This window comes from Nomascus leucogenys, chromosome 6, assembly GCF_006542625.1.
Source record: "Nomascus leucogenys isolate Asia chromosome 6, Asia_NLE_v1, whole genome shotgun sequence".
Taxonomy (NCBI): Eukaryota; Metazoa; Chordata; class Mammalia; order Primates; family Hylobatidae; genus Nomascus; species Nomascus leucogenys.
The window spans coordinates 97,039,986-97,058,246 of NC_044386.1; the positions used below are offsets into that span (position 1 = coordinate 97,039,986).

The window sequence follows — 18,261 nt, forward strand, 5'->3', positions numbered from 1 at the left end:
GCCGATGATTGGCAGGCTGCCTGAGAAGGACACAAGAAGACTCCAGAAAGGTGACCTCTGGGTGGAGGGGAGTGACTGTTCTGATGGCAAGGATCCTGGGGGCTTTGGGCATCCTGGCTCTGGACTGAGCTGTGCTTGAGAAATGGGCAAGAGGTGGTCCTGAGGTGGCCAGGGTGGGGCAGGTGGATGGGTCAGCAGACCCCTTGTTCTGTTCCAGGAGACTGCATGGCGTGGAGAGAGGGATTTATGGGCCCAGGTATAGGGCTGGGCCATAAAGTTCGTTCTGCTAGAGAGGCTGTGACTCTGCCTCACTTTGGCAGTGGCGTGGGGGCAGGGAAGTTAGATAGGGGACACCACTGAGGCCTGGGGTGAACCCTGAAGCTGGAAGAATGTGAGATACCCAGTGTAGGCTTCTCCTAGGCCCTTGGGAGGGGTCAGTCCAGAGACGCTCAGGGTCTTATACAAGGTCACACCACCTCCTGGCACAGGGTTGTGGATAGAGCCCAAGAAAACAGATGCCTTGAAAGCTTCCTCCAGCCCCAGCTCTGGGTGCTGCGGAGGGGCAGCTGCATGCCTCCTCCCATCCAGGTCTGCTCCCTGCGCCCTTGGAGTGTCCTGCAAGAGGCCTGGCAGGCAACGGGGGAACGAGGCTTTTCGGTGCCGGCTCTCTCCTCTTTACGACACCATATTTTTTAACGAGCTATGTAAATGTCTGCAAGTCAGACAGCAAAGGCAGGAAGTCAGAGCCTCTAGCTGCCGCCCCCGCCCCGGGGAATGGGTGTCCCCCTGGGGCCAGTCTGACCTTGTGTTTCCCACAGGAAGGTTTTCTGGATGCCATGTAAATGGCCACCTCCCAGTTCAGCTGAGTCAGAACTGGTGCTGTTGCTGACTGACTTGTTTTGTGACCTTAGGCCTGTCACGAAATGCTGTACCTCAGTTTCCCCTCACTGTACCTCAATTTCCTCATTTACAGAATGTGCGCACACAAGGGGCATTTTGTGGTTTCTGAGGCTCCATGGCTTAGCCATGCAACCTTGGGCAGTGGCTGGGCCTCTCTGAGGTTTGTGGTTCTCACCAGCAGAATAGGGAGCCGGCCATGCTGACCGTTGCCTTTGGGTTGAGCCTGGACCCCAGGAACCAGGAGGGATGCATCACGGGCAGGGCCCGCCTGTCCTCTCTCTTGCCTGGCTTTCTCTTTCTTCTGCCTCCAGCTTCTTCCTCCTCCTCTGTTCCTCTGGAACATCCTGCCAATCCAGCCCCAGGATTGGCTGTCTCCGTGGCCGTGTGTCGCAGTCCAGACCGGGAATGAGGGGGTGTAGGTAGTGGGTGTACAGGGAGAATCAGACCTTGGGTCCCTGCTGGGGTCACATCTAGGGCATGGAGAGGCCTCCTGGGTTGGCCTGAAGGCTGGGGTAGGAAGGAGCTGGGGCCGAGCACTGGGGCATCCCTCAGTCTCCGTGGTCCCTTCTCAGACGCCAGCACTGTCACTTGGCAGGATGACAGGGCCTGGGCTGGGGCCACAGGACGAGCCATAATAGGCTTAAGGGGAGGCTGTAAATCCCTTTCCAGGCTGAGCAATCAGCTCCCTCAGGCAGGCAGAGGCTGGAGCTCCCGGGGGAGGGCCCTGTACTCCTAGGGATGTGTTGTGTGGCTGCTGTTCTTAGACCCCTGTCCCATGGTCCCTAGTGGCCTAGCAGGGACCAGGCCAGGCCTAGAGTGCCAGTCCCTCAGAGAAGGCTGCGGGGCCTGGGTCTCAGGGCCCTACAGGAATGCCAGGTGGGCTGGGGGACAGGACAGGGGAATCGACTGGCAGAAGCTTACAGCATGCCCCCACCACCATGTGTTCACCCACCCAGGCCACAGCACACCCTCCTCCCCCAACTTCCACAAAGAAAGGAGGCCGTGCCTGCTTCACAGATGAGAAGGCTGAGCCTGGAGTGGTTCGGGCCCAATGTGGTGCTTTGTTTCAGGGAAGTATTGGCGCCCTGAGTGTGAATCCTGGCGTCAGCACCTACCTGGTGGTGGGCCCCAGACAGTCACTTCTCAGTATTCTCATCTGAAAGGGAGCCTGTAAGCCCCTCCTCCTGGGGTGATGAAATAAGAGAAGGCACATAGAGCATCTGGCCTGGGGCCTGGCACAAACCCTCAATGAACAGTAGCTATTGTGATTATTGCCATATTTCCCCCGTACCCTCGCTATGGAAAGGGACTCAGACTGCACAGCAAACTTGGGTTCAGGTCCTGGCTCTTTCCTTACCAGCTGTAGATTGCTGGGACAGTCACCATCTCTCTCTATGCCCCCTACTCCTCAGCAAACCGTACAGGGCTGTGCACCCATGAGTGGTTCCTCAGAGGAATAAGGCACCACAGAGGTCCCTGTGACTTCCAGGGACTTCCAAGTTGACTTCCAAAGGTTGCCATGACAACTCTCACACCCTGCGTGCCCTTTTGCGTGTGACCGCAGCTTGTCCTAGTGAGAGCTGGGCTCTGTCCTCCCTCTCGTTGAATCTAGGGGGATCTGAGACTGCTTTGGCCAATAGAATGCAGCCAATGTGGTGCTATGGGTCTGCCTGGCCTCGGCCTTGAGAGACCTGGGAGCTTCCATTTATGTCATCTTGGAGTGCTGAGCTACCCTAAAGAAATCTAAAACTCAGAGAGACCATGTGGAAAGGGAGGAGCCAGAGGCCCTGCAGTCCTTCCAGCCTCCCAGCCGAGGCAACAGACACGGTCAGAAGCCATCTGGGACCTTCAGCGGCAGTGGAGTCTCCCCAGTCAACACCACACAGAACTGAGATGAGCTGTTCTCACCAGGCTTTGCCCAAGTTCCAGAGCTAGGAACAAATAAACAGTTGTTTTAAACCACTAAATTGTGGGCGTGGTCGTTATGCAGAAATAGATAACTGATCCAATCCTTCAAGCTTTCTGCACCATCTTCACCCCAGCTTGGCTTGTGCAAGGTTGAGCTCCTTGGCCCCAGCTGATTGGACAAGGGGATGGGCACCTGACTTCAAGGCAGCCAACCGATTGGCTGGTGAGTGACCATTCAGACTTTTTTTTCTCTGGAGACTAGGAATGAAGAAATCAAAGGCCTTAGCCAGACTACAAAGGAGGCTGGAGCTTGGGGTTTTTGAATGGGAGCTGGGGCGGGGGAGGTGGGTGACTTTCAGTCCTGTACAGGCTGTCATGTCATCAGAGGGCACCAAGTTGGGGAAAGAAGCAGGAAAGGTGATATGCAAGCAGGTTCTCTGAGGGTTCCATAAATCACTTAGCTCCAAGTGGGCTGTGCTCCCTATTCCTTGTACCTCATGAACCCCGACTTCAGGCCCTAAAAGACTCAAGGGCCCTTGGCCAGCTGGTGGCAGAACTTCCCCAGGGACTCCTGATACCAGCCAGGGGCCTACACTCCTCCTCTTACCCCTTCTCCCTTGCTCTCTGTGACATACTCCCCTGTCTCCTTGTCCTCCATGGCCCCAGGGCACAGCCACTCTCACTCCTGGGCAAACAGGGCTCATGGGCTGGAGTCTGCTTCTATCCTCCCCACACAGCCCTGAGGCCTCCAGTGGCAAAGCAGAGAGTATGGCCAGGTTTGGTTTCTACCCCAACCCATTTGCCATCCCTGTTGTGTCCCACACAGTCCCTTACCCTACCAGTTCTTGAGTTCAGCTACCACTCCCTTGCTTGCCCATAGAGATGTCATGCTAGTAGCAGTGGTCATTGGTGTACCCAACAGGTGCCACACCCTGTGTAGGTGGGCACTTTACAACACTGTCTTTGATCTTCCCAGACACCCTGTAAACATAGAATTTAACCTACTCTGCATGTGGGACTCAATGGTGGAGGTGGGATTTGAACCAAGGTCAGCCTGACTCCAAAGCCCACGTTCCATCTGCCACTCTGCTGTGTGACTCTAGGCAGGTTACTTTCCCTCTCTGAGCCTTGTATTCTGACTTGTGAGGAGTAAACCAGGGAAGGGTCCTGGTGCTCGCTGCTCCCTCAAATACTCATCTTCCTGGTGCCGCCCTCGGGCAGGTCCACTTGAATGTCGAGGGTGGGTTCCCAGTCTCAGCATCCTTTCTGGTTCAGGCATGTCTGCCTCATAGAGGAGCAGGCCTGGAGGCTGTGCTGCTCTTTCAGTCTCCTGGAAAGCAGGCTGGACTCTCAGGATTCAATATCTTGCCTTTTTCCCAAGAGCTTCTTCCAACCTTATCCCCTTGGCCCCCGATTAAAAGGTGAGCAGAGCAGTGGGCTCCCAATAGGGTTTGAGGCAGCAGGGCGTCCTGACTCCAACACCCCATGGGGTCTGAGGCAGAGCAGGGCCATCAGGGCTCTGGGGGAATGTGGGTGGCCCAGGAAGGCTCTGACCCTTCAAACCACCTCTGGGCTCAGGTTCCAGCTGTGTGTGTGCCAGGGCAAAGCAGTATCTGCTCCTCCTTTCCCCATCTCAGAGGCTGTCCAGGCATGAAGAAAGCAGCCTCTCCAGCCTGGCTTCCCAGACGATGCCCTTTAACTCCAGCAGTGCTTTTGGCAGCAGTTGAGTTCATGACCCTCCTCCACAGAAGAAGGTTATACAGCTCGGAAGGGGCTGCACCTGGACTAAAACCCACCTGGGCTCTGCCCCGTCCCCAGTCCTCTCTGCTTGGGCAAACCCAGTCCATGGGCCCTGGGCACTCACATTCCCCCAAACTGATCCTGCCCCCATCTGAAAACAACCTAGTAATTTTCTCATGTTCTTGAGTTTCCTCAGGGGGCCGTTCTCTCCCAGTAGCCAGGAATAAATTGGCCCCTTGACCTCCCTGCTCTTACCAGCCTTGAGGCATCCCAGAGGGGTTAGTTAAGAACCCATATAAGCTGCCTCCTGCAGAGGACAGTGCCAGCTGGGCTTCCAGGGCTGGGACGATGGATGGGGCCTGTGTGCTGGTCTCTCCTGGGAGGAGGGGCAGGCTTGTGGGGTTCTTGAAGACTCCCATGGCCTCCTGTTGTACACAGACCCAAGGACCCCTCCCCCTGTCCCTCGTGCTCCTCTGAATGTTCTCCTGCCCAGAAGTGGCTCTGAGAAGCCTTGAGTCAGTTTTAGAAGTCTGTGGCTCTGGGAGTCTGGAACCAGGCCCCAGATCGGTCACTTAGAAGCTGTGCGATTTAGGATAAGCTGCCACCCTCTCTGGCCCTCCCCCTCTGCATCTGTGTAAGAGTGGGGTCATCACCACCACTGCCAGTTGTAGAGGACTGACTGAATGGCAGGCACTGCACCAATCCACAAGCCAACCCATGTGCCTTCATTTCATCCTCCTAATGACCAGAACAAGTAACATTGTCTGTTTTACAGGCGAGAAGTCTGGGGCTCAGAGGAGTTAAGTAACAATGCCGAGCAGCTGGCAAGTGCTGGAAATGGAACTCAAACTCAGACCTGACCTCAAACCTTACAGCCTTATAATCACTAGTCTAGGCTGCCCACAGGGACCCTCAACCGTTGCACACCAATAGTCCAGGATCCTATGGGGAGAGGATCCTGTTTCCTCTCAGGGGATAAAGCCATAGTTCAGAGGGCTTGAGCCTCCCCCAGAACCAGGGACAGTCTTAGGTGGTGGTTGGGAGATGGGGGAGAGGGCAGGCTGGCCCAGCTATGGCTACCAACTGCTTCAGCTGGAACCAGGAGGCAAGCAGCCTCTCAGAGATGCCTTTAGATTGAATGAATAATTCAATTGATTGAGTGCCAACTCCATACCAGACTCCGCCCACCATGCCATCCCACCAGAGGCTTGGTTTAGAAGGTGCTAGGCATGTAGCTGTGCCAGTTTGGGTGGGGGCGTGGGCCCTGGGAAGAACCCTGGTGGGAGGAGCTGCATCCCGGAAGTCTCCTGGCTGTGAGGGCTGACTTCCCTATTGCTCCCCCTCCACGTTCGGCTGGGTCTGTGCCCATTGATTCTTGCATCGCTGGGGTTCTCCCCTAGCCTGAAGAATGAGCAACAGGATCACCCTGGGTCCACTATGGGGCTGGATCCAAGGAGTTCCCAAGGAAAGAGGGAACCTGGAGGGGAGAAACCAGGCCTCCCTGACCCTGAAGCCCCTCCTTCCTGACAGAGATTGGGGGTGGTCTGCTGGCTGACCTATTGGCCCAGCTTTTTGGGTCTAGGTCCATGGCCGATGGGGAACTTACAAGGTGACTGCCTGGCTCCTCACACTGTGTTGTCAGGGGCATCCCTCTCCAGGGTCAAGGTTGGAGCTGCTGGGTTTGGTTTGAACCGGCAGGGCTGGAAGCAACGGGTGGGGAGCTGTTTTCTGAGCTGCCGGGTCTGCTCACGTTCAGGTGGATCCCAGCCCCAACCCAGAAGCCCTAACAGTCCAGGACAGGCTCAGAGCATGGCCTGGTGGAAGAGGGGACTAGACTGGGCCTGGGAAGCCTCAAGGGCAGCCCCAGAACTGCTTCTCCCAGTCCCCACAGCCTGGGCACTCTACATGGGAAGTGGCATACAGTAGGTGCTTGATAAATGCTGTGCAAAGAAGGCTTGGGGAGAGCTGGTGCTCCCAATCCTTGCATCAGTCTAGGCCAACGCTGTAGGGGGCCTCCAGCTTCTGGGGAGCTAAGCCTTGAGCCCTGTAGAGCTGTTACCATCAGGCCTGGCAGTCAGACCCACCACCAGACCAGGGGTGAGGGACTCTCTATGCCCACAGCCTCAGGATCCCCTTCAGGTCTAGAGCCCCTCTCTCCAGCCAGTGCTGCCGGCCACAGCCCCAGCCGCTGTCCTAGGAGGAGCCTCTGGAAGTCCCTGGAGCGCCACTCCCCCTGACAGCCCCCAGCCCTACCCCCATGGAGGGCCCCTTGGCAGCCCCATCCCCCACAGTGAGATAATAATGACCATAATGAGAACAGTCACCCACACGTGTGCACAGCGCTTTACAGGTTACAAAGTGTTTCACATACATCATCTCATCAATTCCTCACAACAGCCCTGTGAGGTAGGCAGGGCAGGGGGTAATGTTCCCATTTGTACAGATGTGGAGACTGAGGCCCAGAGAGGCCAGTGACCTGCTTGAGGTCACACAGCAAGTGAGCAGCAGAGCTGGGACCAGAGGCTGGGGTGGGCCCCACCTCCAGCCCCTGGCTCTCTCCACTGACTGTGCTGTCCCCCAGGAGGACCCCAGCCCCTCTCCAGAGTCTCAGCCACACCCAAGCCAGGCTCCCACCCCTTGCAGTAGTGCCGCCTGGCAGCCCAGCAGACAGGCTCCCACCCCCATCGGCAGACCTGTCCCCTCCACCTGCTCCCTGCAAAAAGCCAGCCCGGAGCTGGGCCCAGGCCTGCCCCCTAGCCTGCTCCTGATGGTGCCTGGGGCGGGGTGGGCAGGTGGGTGGGGCTGGAACCTCCTTTCCTGTTTTCCTGAGTGATCCCTCCCCACTGGGGAAGAGAAGAGAAAGGAGGAAGAAGAGGAGGAGGAGGAAGAGAAAAACAAGAAACTGAGTTGGAAGAGGGCCCTGGAGCAATCAGGACGTCAAAAGTTTGCATTCCGACTAGCTAGAGGAAATAGTTTTTTTCTCTTTTTATTATTTCAAGTTTTCATAAAAATCCATAATTATTGAAACCCAAGTTACAGAGAAAGTTCGTAACTTTTTTATTGAATTATTGACTCTGCCACGTGTCTCGGTTCGTCGGCTTTCAACTCCAGTCTGTCAATGCCCCGGTGTAGGTGGGGTCCCCAGGCCTGGGCTTCTGAGGTCCTGGTAGAAGGAGGGCAGGTGGTGAGGGCTGGCGGGGGGCAGCAGGGGACGGAGACAGGAGGGAGAAAGAGAACGTGTGTAGAAGGGTAGGGAGGAGGTGGGAAGGACTGGAGAGTGAGCAGGTGGCGGCCAGGCCCCTTCCCCTGCCCGGCCGCCCGGGGGTCCCTGCCCCCCGCCCCGGCCTCATATCATCTTCATGTTGAACTTGCGGGGCGCGTCGGCGGAGCTGATGCCTGCGTCCGACTTTCGGGGCACATACTCAATCTCGATGTTGTGCTTCGTGTTGCCCTTGCCCCGGCTCCAGAGAAACAGCAGCACCAAGCAAAAGAGGACGACGCCCAGGAAAGAGATGAAGCCCATGGTGGTGGCGATGATGAGGGTCTTGATGTCGAAGGGGAAAGGCACAGTGGCGCGGGTGCTGTTGGCCTCTCCCTCGCCCGGCTGGTTGGAGATGAAGGCGAAGGTCTTGTTGGGCTGATGGGGCCAGTCAGGCGAGTAGCTGCGCACATGCAGGTGGGCTGGCATGGAGTCGTTGCCGCCCGCGTTGGCCGCGATGCACAGGTACGTGCCGTTGTCCTGTACCTGGGCGTAGCGCACCTCCAGCGTGCCATCAGGGAAGACTGTGAGCCGCCCATTGCTCTTGGCTGACACCAGGTGCTTTCGGGGTGAGAGCCAGAGGATGGCGGGCGGCGGGTCGCCGTCGGCTCGGCACACAAACTGCACCGTGTGGCCCTCATCCACAAACACTTGCTGGGCCTTGCGGTCCCGGATGCGGGCGCGGCGGCAGGTGAAGTAGTTGGGCAGTAGCACATCAGGGAAGTCCTTGAACTCCTTGCCCTGGACGAACTCGGGCGTAGCGCACGTGGGCTGCTGCCGGTTGAAGTTGAGCCGCCAGCGGCGCCGGAACACCCACAGGAGCCGACAGTCGCAGGCCAGTGGGTTGGAGTCCAGGATGAGTGTCTCCAGGTTGCCCACCGAGTGGAAGACCGATTCCTCCAGCGTGGTCAGCTGGTTGCCAGAGACATTGAGCACGCGCAGGTAGTTGAGGCCGCGGAAGGCATAGGGCTCCACCACGGCCAGCTGCCCGCCCACCAGCTGGATCTCCTGCAGCCGGAGCAGCTCATGCAACATGGAGCCCTCAATGGTGCTGATGGGGTTGTAGGAGAGGTTGAGGAAGCGGAGATAGACTAGGTGGCGGACGGCCAGGTAGGGCACAGCGGTCAGATTGCAGTGTGTGATGGACAGGGACGTCAGGTTGAGGCCGTAGAGGCAGTTGGGTGTCATGGTGTCCAAGTAGGGCCAGTGGGAGATCTCCAAGACCTTGAGTCGGTACAGCCTCTTGAAGGAGTAGTCCCGGATGGCGTTGATGTTGAGGTGCCGGAGCCTCAGGACGATGAGGCCGTGCAGGTGTGACAGCGCCTCGGTGGGGATGGAGGTCAGGTTGCATTTCTCCAGCGTCAGCTGCTCCAGGCTGTTGAGGCCGCTGAAGGCGCGGTGGGAGATGTAGACGAGGTCATTGTCGCCAACCTCCAGTGACTTGAGGTTGTACAGGTCCTGGAACATGTAGTCCAGCAGGATAACGATCTTGTTCTCGCTGATGTCCAGCTTGGTCAGGTTGCTGAGGCCAGTGAAGACGCCTAGCGGGATGAGCTTCAGGCGGTTGCTGCGGAGACCCAGCGTCCGGAGGTTGAAGAGGTTGTTGAAGGCGCCGGGCTCCACGGCGCTCACGATGTTCTCGTTGAGCTCTAGCTCCTCCAGGTGCGGGAAGCTGGCGAACTCGTCCTGGTTGAGCGTTTTGATGCGGTTCTTCCCTAGGTCCAGCAGGCGCGTCTCGGTGGGGATGCCCTCGGGCACTGCCACAAAGCGCTTGCGGTGGCACAGCACAGCACGGTCCTGGGCGGAGCACTCGCAGCGGGGCGGGCAGCCCGTGGCCGAGCCTGACAGCACCGAGCCCAGCACCAGCAGGAGGATGGGCTGCCAGCAGGCCAGGAGGGGGCTGGGCATGCTCCTCATGCCCCCCGCCAGCATCCTCTCGCTCACCTGCAGCCGGGAGCAAGCACAGGACAGAGGTGGCAGTTAGGGGGCAGTGTGTGTCTGGACCCCACCCCAAGCCACCTGGGCCCCTCCTGCCCTGTCACGATGACCCTGATGCAGATAGAGAGGCAGGGTCCAGAGGCCCAGGCCAGAGGGCCTCTGGCCTCCTCATGCTGCCCCCTCCTTGCCTCTTACCCTGCCTGGAGTCTTCCCAAAGGACCCTCCCAGCATCCTTGGAATGGAGGGGCTCAGGGAAGGGGCCGGTCACCTCAGACAGCCTGGCATTGGCGCCACCTCCTTTACATTTCACAGGCGGTTGACTCCAAGCACACACCCTGCCCTGAATCACAGCTCCCCTGGTGCTCATCAGGGATAAAACCAGACCTGCTGAGCCGCCCTTGGGCTCACAGTGGGGATCAAAGGGGCTCAAGGGCTGAGGCCTCTAGGAACAGCCCCCAAGAAGCCAGAGCAGAGCAGCCAGGAGTGTGGCTACCCCTAGCCTGCACGGCCAGGGCTTCTGAGGCTCCTGGGGGCCCCATTCGCTCAGCCCTGAGCCCTGACCCTCCCCAGGTGCAGACGCCATGCCCCCTCCCCATCAGCTGTGTGGCTGGGTCTGCAGTAAACCAATGGCACCTGACACTGTTCACAGGTCTGTCACCCATGGGGTTCCTGGATTGCTGGGGGACACCCTCATCCAGAAGGCCCAGCCCTGAAGCTGCCCTCCCTCCTCCCCCTGCACCTGTAAATCCAAATCCAGCCTGGACTCCTGGTGGGATCTGTGACTCTCCACTTCCTCTGGGTCCCATCGGTGACCCAGCTCAGGCTCCTGAGCCCAGGGCCCAGAGAATGTCTTTTCCTGCCTCCTGGTCTTGACTCCTGCACTTCTTTCCTTTGGTAATGCCCCTTCCCTGGCTGTTGAAATTCCATCCACAAGGCCTAATTGAAGTCCGCTGCTCTAAGAAGTGTTTTCTGTTACCCAATAAGAAGTGAAGTGTGCTCCCCTTAGAAAGACCCTCCAGCCTTCACCTGTCTGTCTCTCAGGGCTCCCATCACCTTCTTCCTAGTACCAGAGTTCTGCACAGCTGCTAGTCTGAGGAAGGCGCAGATTCCCACAGGCCAGGACAGCCAGGCAACCCTGGAGGAGTCTGCCCCCACTACAGGACCCAGGCTTGTTCAAGCTGGGCCCTGAAGCCATGCAGGGCTTGGGAGGTGGTGACATGAGAAATCGTGCCAGGAGCGGGGTCCAGCTTGCATAGAGGCTGCAGGTGGAGTGAGCAAGGGGTATGTGGGAGCCTCCGTGACCCTCTCCCACCCCCTGTTCAGAGACCACTTGTCCCCACTTCTGCCCCAAACTGCCTCCCATCTCCTCCTTCCCTCTTCTCTCTCCATCCACCCCCGTGAGAAACTGGCCTGGCAAATAGGGTGAGTAGGGGGGTGGGGGGAGGGTAGGTCAGACCCTAGGAGCTGCTCCAGGGATGGATCAGAGGGCCTCTGGGAGCCAAGCTGCAGTCATCTAGCTGCTGGTGAGGTAAAGACCCATCCCTGCTCCTCTACTGCAGCCTCCAGCGCCCTTGGGGCTTTGCTGCCGTGTCCACACCCTGTACTCATGGCCCGGAGGGGGCTCAGTGCAGGAGGAGGAAGCCCAGACTGGATGTCCCACCTCTCCACCTTAGCTCAGACCCTTCCCACCCCTTCCCACACCTCAAACAGCCCCTGCTTTCATGGCCACAGGCCATCCATCCTTGTCATCCATGCATCAGCCATTAAGGCAACTGAGGCTGAGAGAGGCTGTGGCTGTCCAAGGACACCCAGCCAGTAGAGGGAGGAATTCTGGGATGGGAGCTCTGATCTGTCCACAAAACCACACACTTGCAAATGCTCCACCAGTCTCCCAGGACTGACGGGAGCTTCGTGATTGTTGATTGGCTAAGTCACTGATTAAGCAGACAGGATTCAGGGTGTCACCGACATGTTATGGAATCTGCAAGGGTTTTGTTATCCCCAAGGGCTTTGTCCACCCTGACCCTCCCTTCAGCCCCTCTCATCCTCTCTCCAGGCTCTTCTGCAGTTCAGCTTCTCCCCACCCCACCCCCACCAGGCTATTTTCCACAGTCACACACGCTCCAGTGACCCACCAGAAAAGCAAACATCCTGACAGGCGATCAATAAGTAATTGGGCCGGCAGCTGGGGCTGGCGCGGGTGTGAGGCTGGGGACCTTAATAGGTAAATAGTACTTTAAACATCCAGCTTGGGGCTGGGCTGGCGGGTGGTGGGAGCTGCTGGAGAGGAGGCTGGGGAATGAGGGGGGCTAGTGAGGACACGGGCCACCCCGAGGTGCTGGTAAGCTCCTCTTATACAGACACGAATCTGGCACACAGGAAGCTTGCACCACCTGGCCTCAACCTGCCCACCCACCTCTTTTCCCACCAGTCCCTGAGCAAAGCTACCTGGGCCTCCCCACTTTGTCCTGCACACTGCTACCTCTAAACCACCTTCTTCTGGAGAACTGTCCCAGACTCCTGCCCCAGCAGCCTTTGTAACCTTCCACCCCAAAGGCCGCCTCCTCCAGGAGGCCATCCTTGACCTACTCAGTCAGATATCACCTCTTGTCCCCAACATTGTTATTCTTATAGCAGTGATTTTATGTAATTGGTGTATATCACACCCCATTCCCAAAGTGATTTGAACCAAATGACAGAAAAATTATGCTACAAGATGATAAAAAGCTAAAAGCTAAAAAAGGGAAGCCAGTCAGGAAAGAATGCCACCAAGTCCTGCCTAATGACGAAAGGTGAGAGCTTCCTAGTGACCTTGAGCAAAGAGGGAAATATGCTCCAAAGCCTCAGCATTTGGCATCTCTCCTGTAATGTATGTTTAATCCTGGTTCAGTCATGGGTGTGTGTGTCTCACCTGCTAGAGAGTGAGGTACCCAAGGGCAGAGAGTATGTCTGTAGCTCAGAGTGAAGTGTGGCACAGAACAGACCCCCGTGAACATTCTTTGAAAGGAAACATGCGCATGAGTGAGTTTTTGCAGGGGTGGAAGCCCTGCGGATGGGGCTAACCCTGCATCAGGCCCAATGAGCAACGAGAAACCTGAGGAATTGAAGTATGTTGGAAGCCGGGCATGGTGGTGCTGCAATCCCACTGTTATCCCATTGTAATCCCAGCTACTTAGGAGGTTGAGGCGGGAGGATCACTTGAAGCCAGGAGCTCAAGACCAGGCTGGGCAACATAGTGAGATGCCCACCTCCCACAGAAATTTAAAAATTAGCCAGGCATGATGGGGTGCACCTATAGTCCCAACTACTCAGGGAGATTGAAGTGGGAGAATCCCTTGAGCCCAGGAGTTTGAGGCTACAGTGAACTGTGATTGCACCACTGCATTCCAGCCTGGGCAACACAGCAAGACTCTCCATCTGTAAAAACAATAAATAAAATAAAATAAAATAAAAAAGAAATACATTGGTAGAAAAGCTGGTCAGCCTTGCCCTGTAAGGCTGCCACCCCCAGGCCTGGCAGTTGGTCCCACAGAGCCATGGGCCATGCTCCGTGGGAGCAGGACAGCTCTGGGAGGGTACGGGCTCTGAGATGCCTCATCTCATGCCTCTTACGTGCGGCTGCCCTAACGGTGGGGAAGCTGAAGGTTAAGAGAGGCTAGGATGCCTGCCCAAGCTGGCACAGCAAGGGCACAGTCTCCGCTGGGCCTAGTCTCCTGGTCTCCCACCCCCATGGGGTCCCTGTCATCTAGGGATGCTGGCAGAGTCACATCTGAGGGGTCACCCAAACTGCTGAGTGGGCAACGTGCTGCTCCTGCCATCCTGGCACCGTTCATTCTGCCAGCTACTCCTGCAACTGTCAAGAAGAGGTATTTTATGCATTTTAATCAGTGTTTTATTTTGGATCCTTGCCCCCTGAAGGGCTTCCTACAAGGGTAAGAGTTTAAAAATTGGACCAATAAATACAAAGGAAATAAAACATCAAAGACAGGCAGGTGGGCAGGCAGCAGAGAGCTGTGCCTGGGGCACCACACACACAACCTAAAGCATCCAGAGTCCTTCCCAGGCTCAGGGCAGTGGGGGACCCTGAGCCATCAGACCAGCACTGCAGAGGGCAGGCCCCAGGCTCTGCGCTGCAGAGTGGGAGGGACAGGCTGCTGGCCACCGGCCACACCCTCCTTCATGTCCCGGGGCAGATACGGCCTGGTTCAGGCAATGCTCCCTGACACATGCAGTTCTCTGTGGCCAGCCTGCTGTGTGACCTCGGCAATGCCTGCCCTCTCTGGCCTGCGCAGTAAGGGCTCCACTTCAGGGTCCCTGAGGGTGCTGCCACCAGAAACTAGCCTTTTTCCAGCTGGAAGGTCGACATCCTCAAACCTTGCTAAAGGGTAAAGGGGAATGGGAGGCTCAGGCCCAATATTGCAGTTTCACTGGGGCTGGAAAAATCTCTCTGTGGGAGGGGGGCTCAGGATGGTGGGCTCCCTTCCTTGGGGCACCACATTCAGGGTGTGCCCCCAGGGTCTCAGGGTGAAGGAGGGTAATTAGGGGAGATGGAAGCGGCCTGGGATCACCCATGGACAGGTTCAGAGAACACTGAGAGGGCTCAGGAATCACTCTGTGCCATAGGCAGCATCTGGAGGCCCATGGGGGCAGGGGCGTGACTCCCCCACAGCATCCTCTACAGGCTCATCCACCAGACACCTTCTTTAAAAAAGGGGAGGGACTAACACTTGGACAGCCCCTGCTATGGGCCAGATTTAGGGCCTTTTTTTTTTTCTTTTAGATGGAGTCTCACTGTGTTGCCCAGGCTGGAGTGCAGTAGCGAGATCTTGGCTCACTGCAACCTCCACCTCCCAGGTTCAAGTGATTCTCTGGCCTCAGCCTCCCAAATAGCTGCGATTACAGGTGTACATCACCATGCCAGGCTAATGTTTGTATTTTTACTAGAGACAGGGTTTCATCATGTTGGCCAGGCTGGTCTTGAACTCCTGATCTCAAGTGATCCACCCACCTCAGCCTCCCAAAGTGCTGGGATCACAGGCATGAGCCACTGTGCCCAGCTGAGGTTTGGGGCTTTATACACATTGTCTCAGAAATGCTTTCAAAAGAGATCTTTCTTACCCATTTTACAGATGAGGAAAACAGAGGCTCTGAAAGGGAATTTGCTTGCCCTGGGCCTGGGTCACAAAGCTAGAGGGTGGCAGAGCTCTGTGTCTCCTAGTTGGGCTGCCTGCTCCAAGAGCTGCCTGGTTCTGCAGGCCAGGCCAGGGGAGGGGCTGTCCTGTCAGGGTGGTGCTAGGGTGAGGCCCCAGGGCTGAGGGAAGGCCCTAGTGCTCAGAGAGCTACACCCAGGCATCTGCCCCCAAACCCGACAAAAGCCTTTCCCCAACTTCCAGAAAACGGTGTATTAAACGCGCCACGTGTGCTCAGTGTTTTTCCGCCACACTCCTTTCCTGTGCCTGCGGCTGCTGCCTGGGCCTGAATCTCACCTAATGTGGGGCTGGCTGAAGCACAGGATGGCAAGTTTAGTTATTCTAGGTTTATGGTATCAGTATTTCACAGTGCTCCCACTCAGCGTTCCTCGGGGACCGCAGGGACCCCCTGCACACCCAGGCATGCGATCTGGCATGGAGGCGTCTGCCCCATGAAGGCTGGGGCCCAGGGTCCTCCGGGTGCTCAGCCTGGCTGTGTGGCCAGGGCAGCTTCTCACGGGGAAACGAGGTGGGTGTGCATGGTCCTCGTCTTGCCTTGATGCCCGCCGTGCCCAGGACTGAGTGGGCAGCAGGAGGGACGGAGCGAAGAGGACGGCAGGCCTGGGAAAGGGGCTAAAGCACTTCGGGAAGTCTGCCCAGGGCTCTGCCCAGATCCACTGCCAAGAAATGATGGGGAGAGCAGGAGAGGGAAAGAGACAGAAACCAAGAACACCTGGGAGACACATGGTGGGTGAGGCTGCAGAGGAGAGGAAGAGAGAGGCAGAGAAAGCAGAGCTGGGGGAGGGGAGAAAGATGGGGACACAGGCTGGGGGCAGGGAAGGGAGAGACAGAGGCCAGAGCTTGTCCTGCAGGCACAACCACTTTCCCAGCCCCTACCACCTGTGCATCAGCCTGGGGCCTGTTAACACAGCCCCATCCTCGCCACTCCACCAGGTGAGTCTGAGCACTTGCATATCCAGGTGGGGAGGGAGACTCAGAAAGGTGAGGGGACTCACGCCGGATCACCAAGGAAGAGAAGCAAAGCCCAGCCTGGGCTCCTTGTGACTTGTCCTCTCCCCAAGTCCCTGCCTGCCTGAGGTCCCTTCTTTGCTTCAGCTTCAGTGTGCGGGATCCGTTTCAGGAAATGATAAAGTGTGTTAGCAGGAACTGCGAATGCTCAGAGATGACTGGGGTCAAGTGGCCAGGAGTGGGGTCGCAGTGGGGCCCATCTAGAGAGGACTGTGACAGTCACCCTGGCCTGGGTTTTTCCTTCTGTCGCAGCGGCCAACCATCCATTCCCCATGCCTAGGGGCCTCCTACTTGGCCTTCAGAAGCAGCTCAGGGTTTCTCCCACGCTGGCTCTCCTCTAGCCTGGGAAGAAGCGACAGCCTCTGGTGGGTCCCCTCTGGATCTCCGGCCACCCTCTGCCCGCACTGCTGCTGGGCTTCTCCCAGCTCCGTTGGCACTTCTGCGGCCTCCTCTCCTGTGGTCCCCAGACTGACAGCCTCCGAAGTGGGACCGGGCCTGATACAGCTCCACACTCCCAGGCCTTGCCTGCAGACGCACCCACCTCAAAGGAGCAGAGACAGCCCACCAGACAACTGCTGCGAGGGGCAGGACTCACACTCTGCTCTCCAACTCCCAACCTAGCTCTTAATGAAGGCAGGCTTCGTGGTGAGGGGGAGGTGCTGTGTGAGCTCAGGCTGAAATACAAACATTTTCCACAGGCCAAAGAAGAGGCAGGGGGAGGGCATTTCCACAAAGGGAACTGTGAGAGCAAAGGTGTGCAGGGGGGAAGGGACTTGTAGCCTGGTCAACTTGCGAGCATCCTGGGACTCCTAATGGCTTCTCTCTTAGCCCAATCCTGACCCCGGTCCCTGGACTCCTTTTAAAGATGCTCCATTCTGGCTTTCCAGGGCTAATCCCCGCTGAGGTGTGAATGGCTGATTTATATGGCTGATAATGGCATAAGGTAGGAGCTGCTAATGGGAGAAATAATTCCATCGTTGGCCAGTCTAATCTGGGGGGCTGCCTCTTGGCCCATGGGGAGGTGGTGAGGCAACCCTGAGAGTTGCAGTCCTGCACCCAGGCTGAGCTCCTGCAGGAGAAAGCCTGGAGGACTGCGCGGCTCCACCAGCTGGAGCCAGGCAGCCAGTGTCCACCGTCTCCCGGGGGCTGGTCCGCCCCGCCCCCACCTGCCTCCCCTTTCCCCTCCTCCTCCTCAGACCCCCATGGGGACAGAAAAACCAACCCGGCAGAAAACTGAGGTCATGTCCTTTGTCGTGTATAATTCTTTATTTTCCTCTCGCTCTCGGTTCTGGCAAAAAGTTGTTGGGCCCCTGGGGTGTGTGTGTGTGTGTGTGTGGTGTGTGTGTGTGTGTGTGAGTGGCCTCTGTGTGTGTGGTGTCTGTGTGAGTGTGGTGTGTGTGTGAGTGTGGTGTGTCTGTGTGTGTGAGTGGCCTGTGTGTGTGTGTGTATGGTGTGTGAGTGGCCTGTGTGTGGTGTGTGGTGGCTGTGTGTGTGTTGTGTGTGGTTGGTGTGTTGGAGTGGCCTGTGTGTGTGTGGTGGTGTGTGAGTGGCCTGTGTGTGTGGTGTGTCTGTGTGTGAGTGTGGTGTGTCTGTGTCTGTGTAAGTGTGGTATGTCTGTGTGTGGCCTGTGTGTGAGAGTGTGGTGTGTGTGAGAGTGGCTTATGTGGTGTGTCTCTGTGTGTGTGGTATGTCTGTGTGTGTGAGTGTGGTGTGTGTGTGAGTGGCCTGTGTGTGTTTGGTGTGTCTCTGTGTGCAAGTGTGGTGTATCTGTGTCTGTGTGTGAGTGGCCTGTGTGTGTGTGTGGTGTGAGTGGCCTGTGTGTGTGTGGTGTGTCTCTATGTGTGTGTGGTATGTCTGTGTCTGTGTGAGTGGCCTGTGTGTGTGTGTGTGTGGTGTGTGTGAGTGGCCTGTGTGTGTGGTGTGTCTCTGTGTGTGTGTGGTATGTCTGTGTCTGTGTGAGTGGCCTCTGTGTGTGAGTGTGGTATGTGTGAGTGGCCTGTGTGTGTTTGGTGTGTCTCTGTGTGTGAGTGTGGTGTATCTGTGTCTGTGTGTGAGTGGCCTCTATGTGTGTGTGTGCTGGCTGCCCCTCCTCCCCCACTCCCCGGCCCCCAGCCCCATCACTCAGGTGCGCTCTGGGAAGCTCCAATCTCCCCACACGTGCTCACTGGCCTCAGTGCCTGCTGGAGATGCCTACTGGGCATGGTGTGGTTGTCTGCCTGTCTGTCCTGGGTCACCCTAGGCAAGCACTCGGCCGCCCTGCACTGAAGGGAGGAATGCCCCTGCCCACCTCACCAAGGC

At 57.4% G+C, this 18,261-nt stretch overlaps 1 protein-coding gene across 5 annotated transcripts in view; it reads right to left on the minus strand.

The window, feature by feature from the left end:
- Window positions 1-6,863: 6,863 nt before the first annotated feature.
- The window catches only part of LINGO1 (leucine rich repeat and Ig domain containing 1), a 206,601-nt gene continuing 195,203 nt past the window's right edge, over window positions 6,864-18,261 (minus strand). For 3 of the 5 annotated variants that reach the window (XM_030814859.1, XM_030814858.1, XM_030814860.1), the window contains one exon: window positions 6,873-9,751. In XM_030814859.1, the coding sequence (XP_030670719.1) occupies window positions 7,895-9,739 (1,845 nt within the window). In that variant the 5' untranslated portion in view covers window positions 9,740-9,751 and the 3' untranslated portion in view covers window positions 6,873-7,894. Of the gene's footprint in view, window positions 9,752-18,261 lie in introns of all 5 variants that reach the window. The other 2 variants (XM_030814861.1, XM_004088318.3) reach the window with 2 other exon arrangements.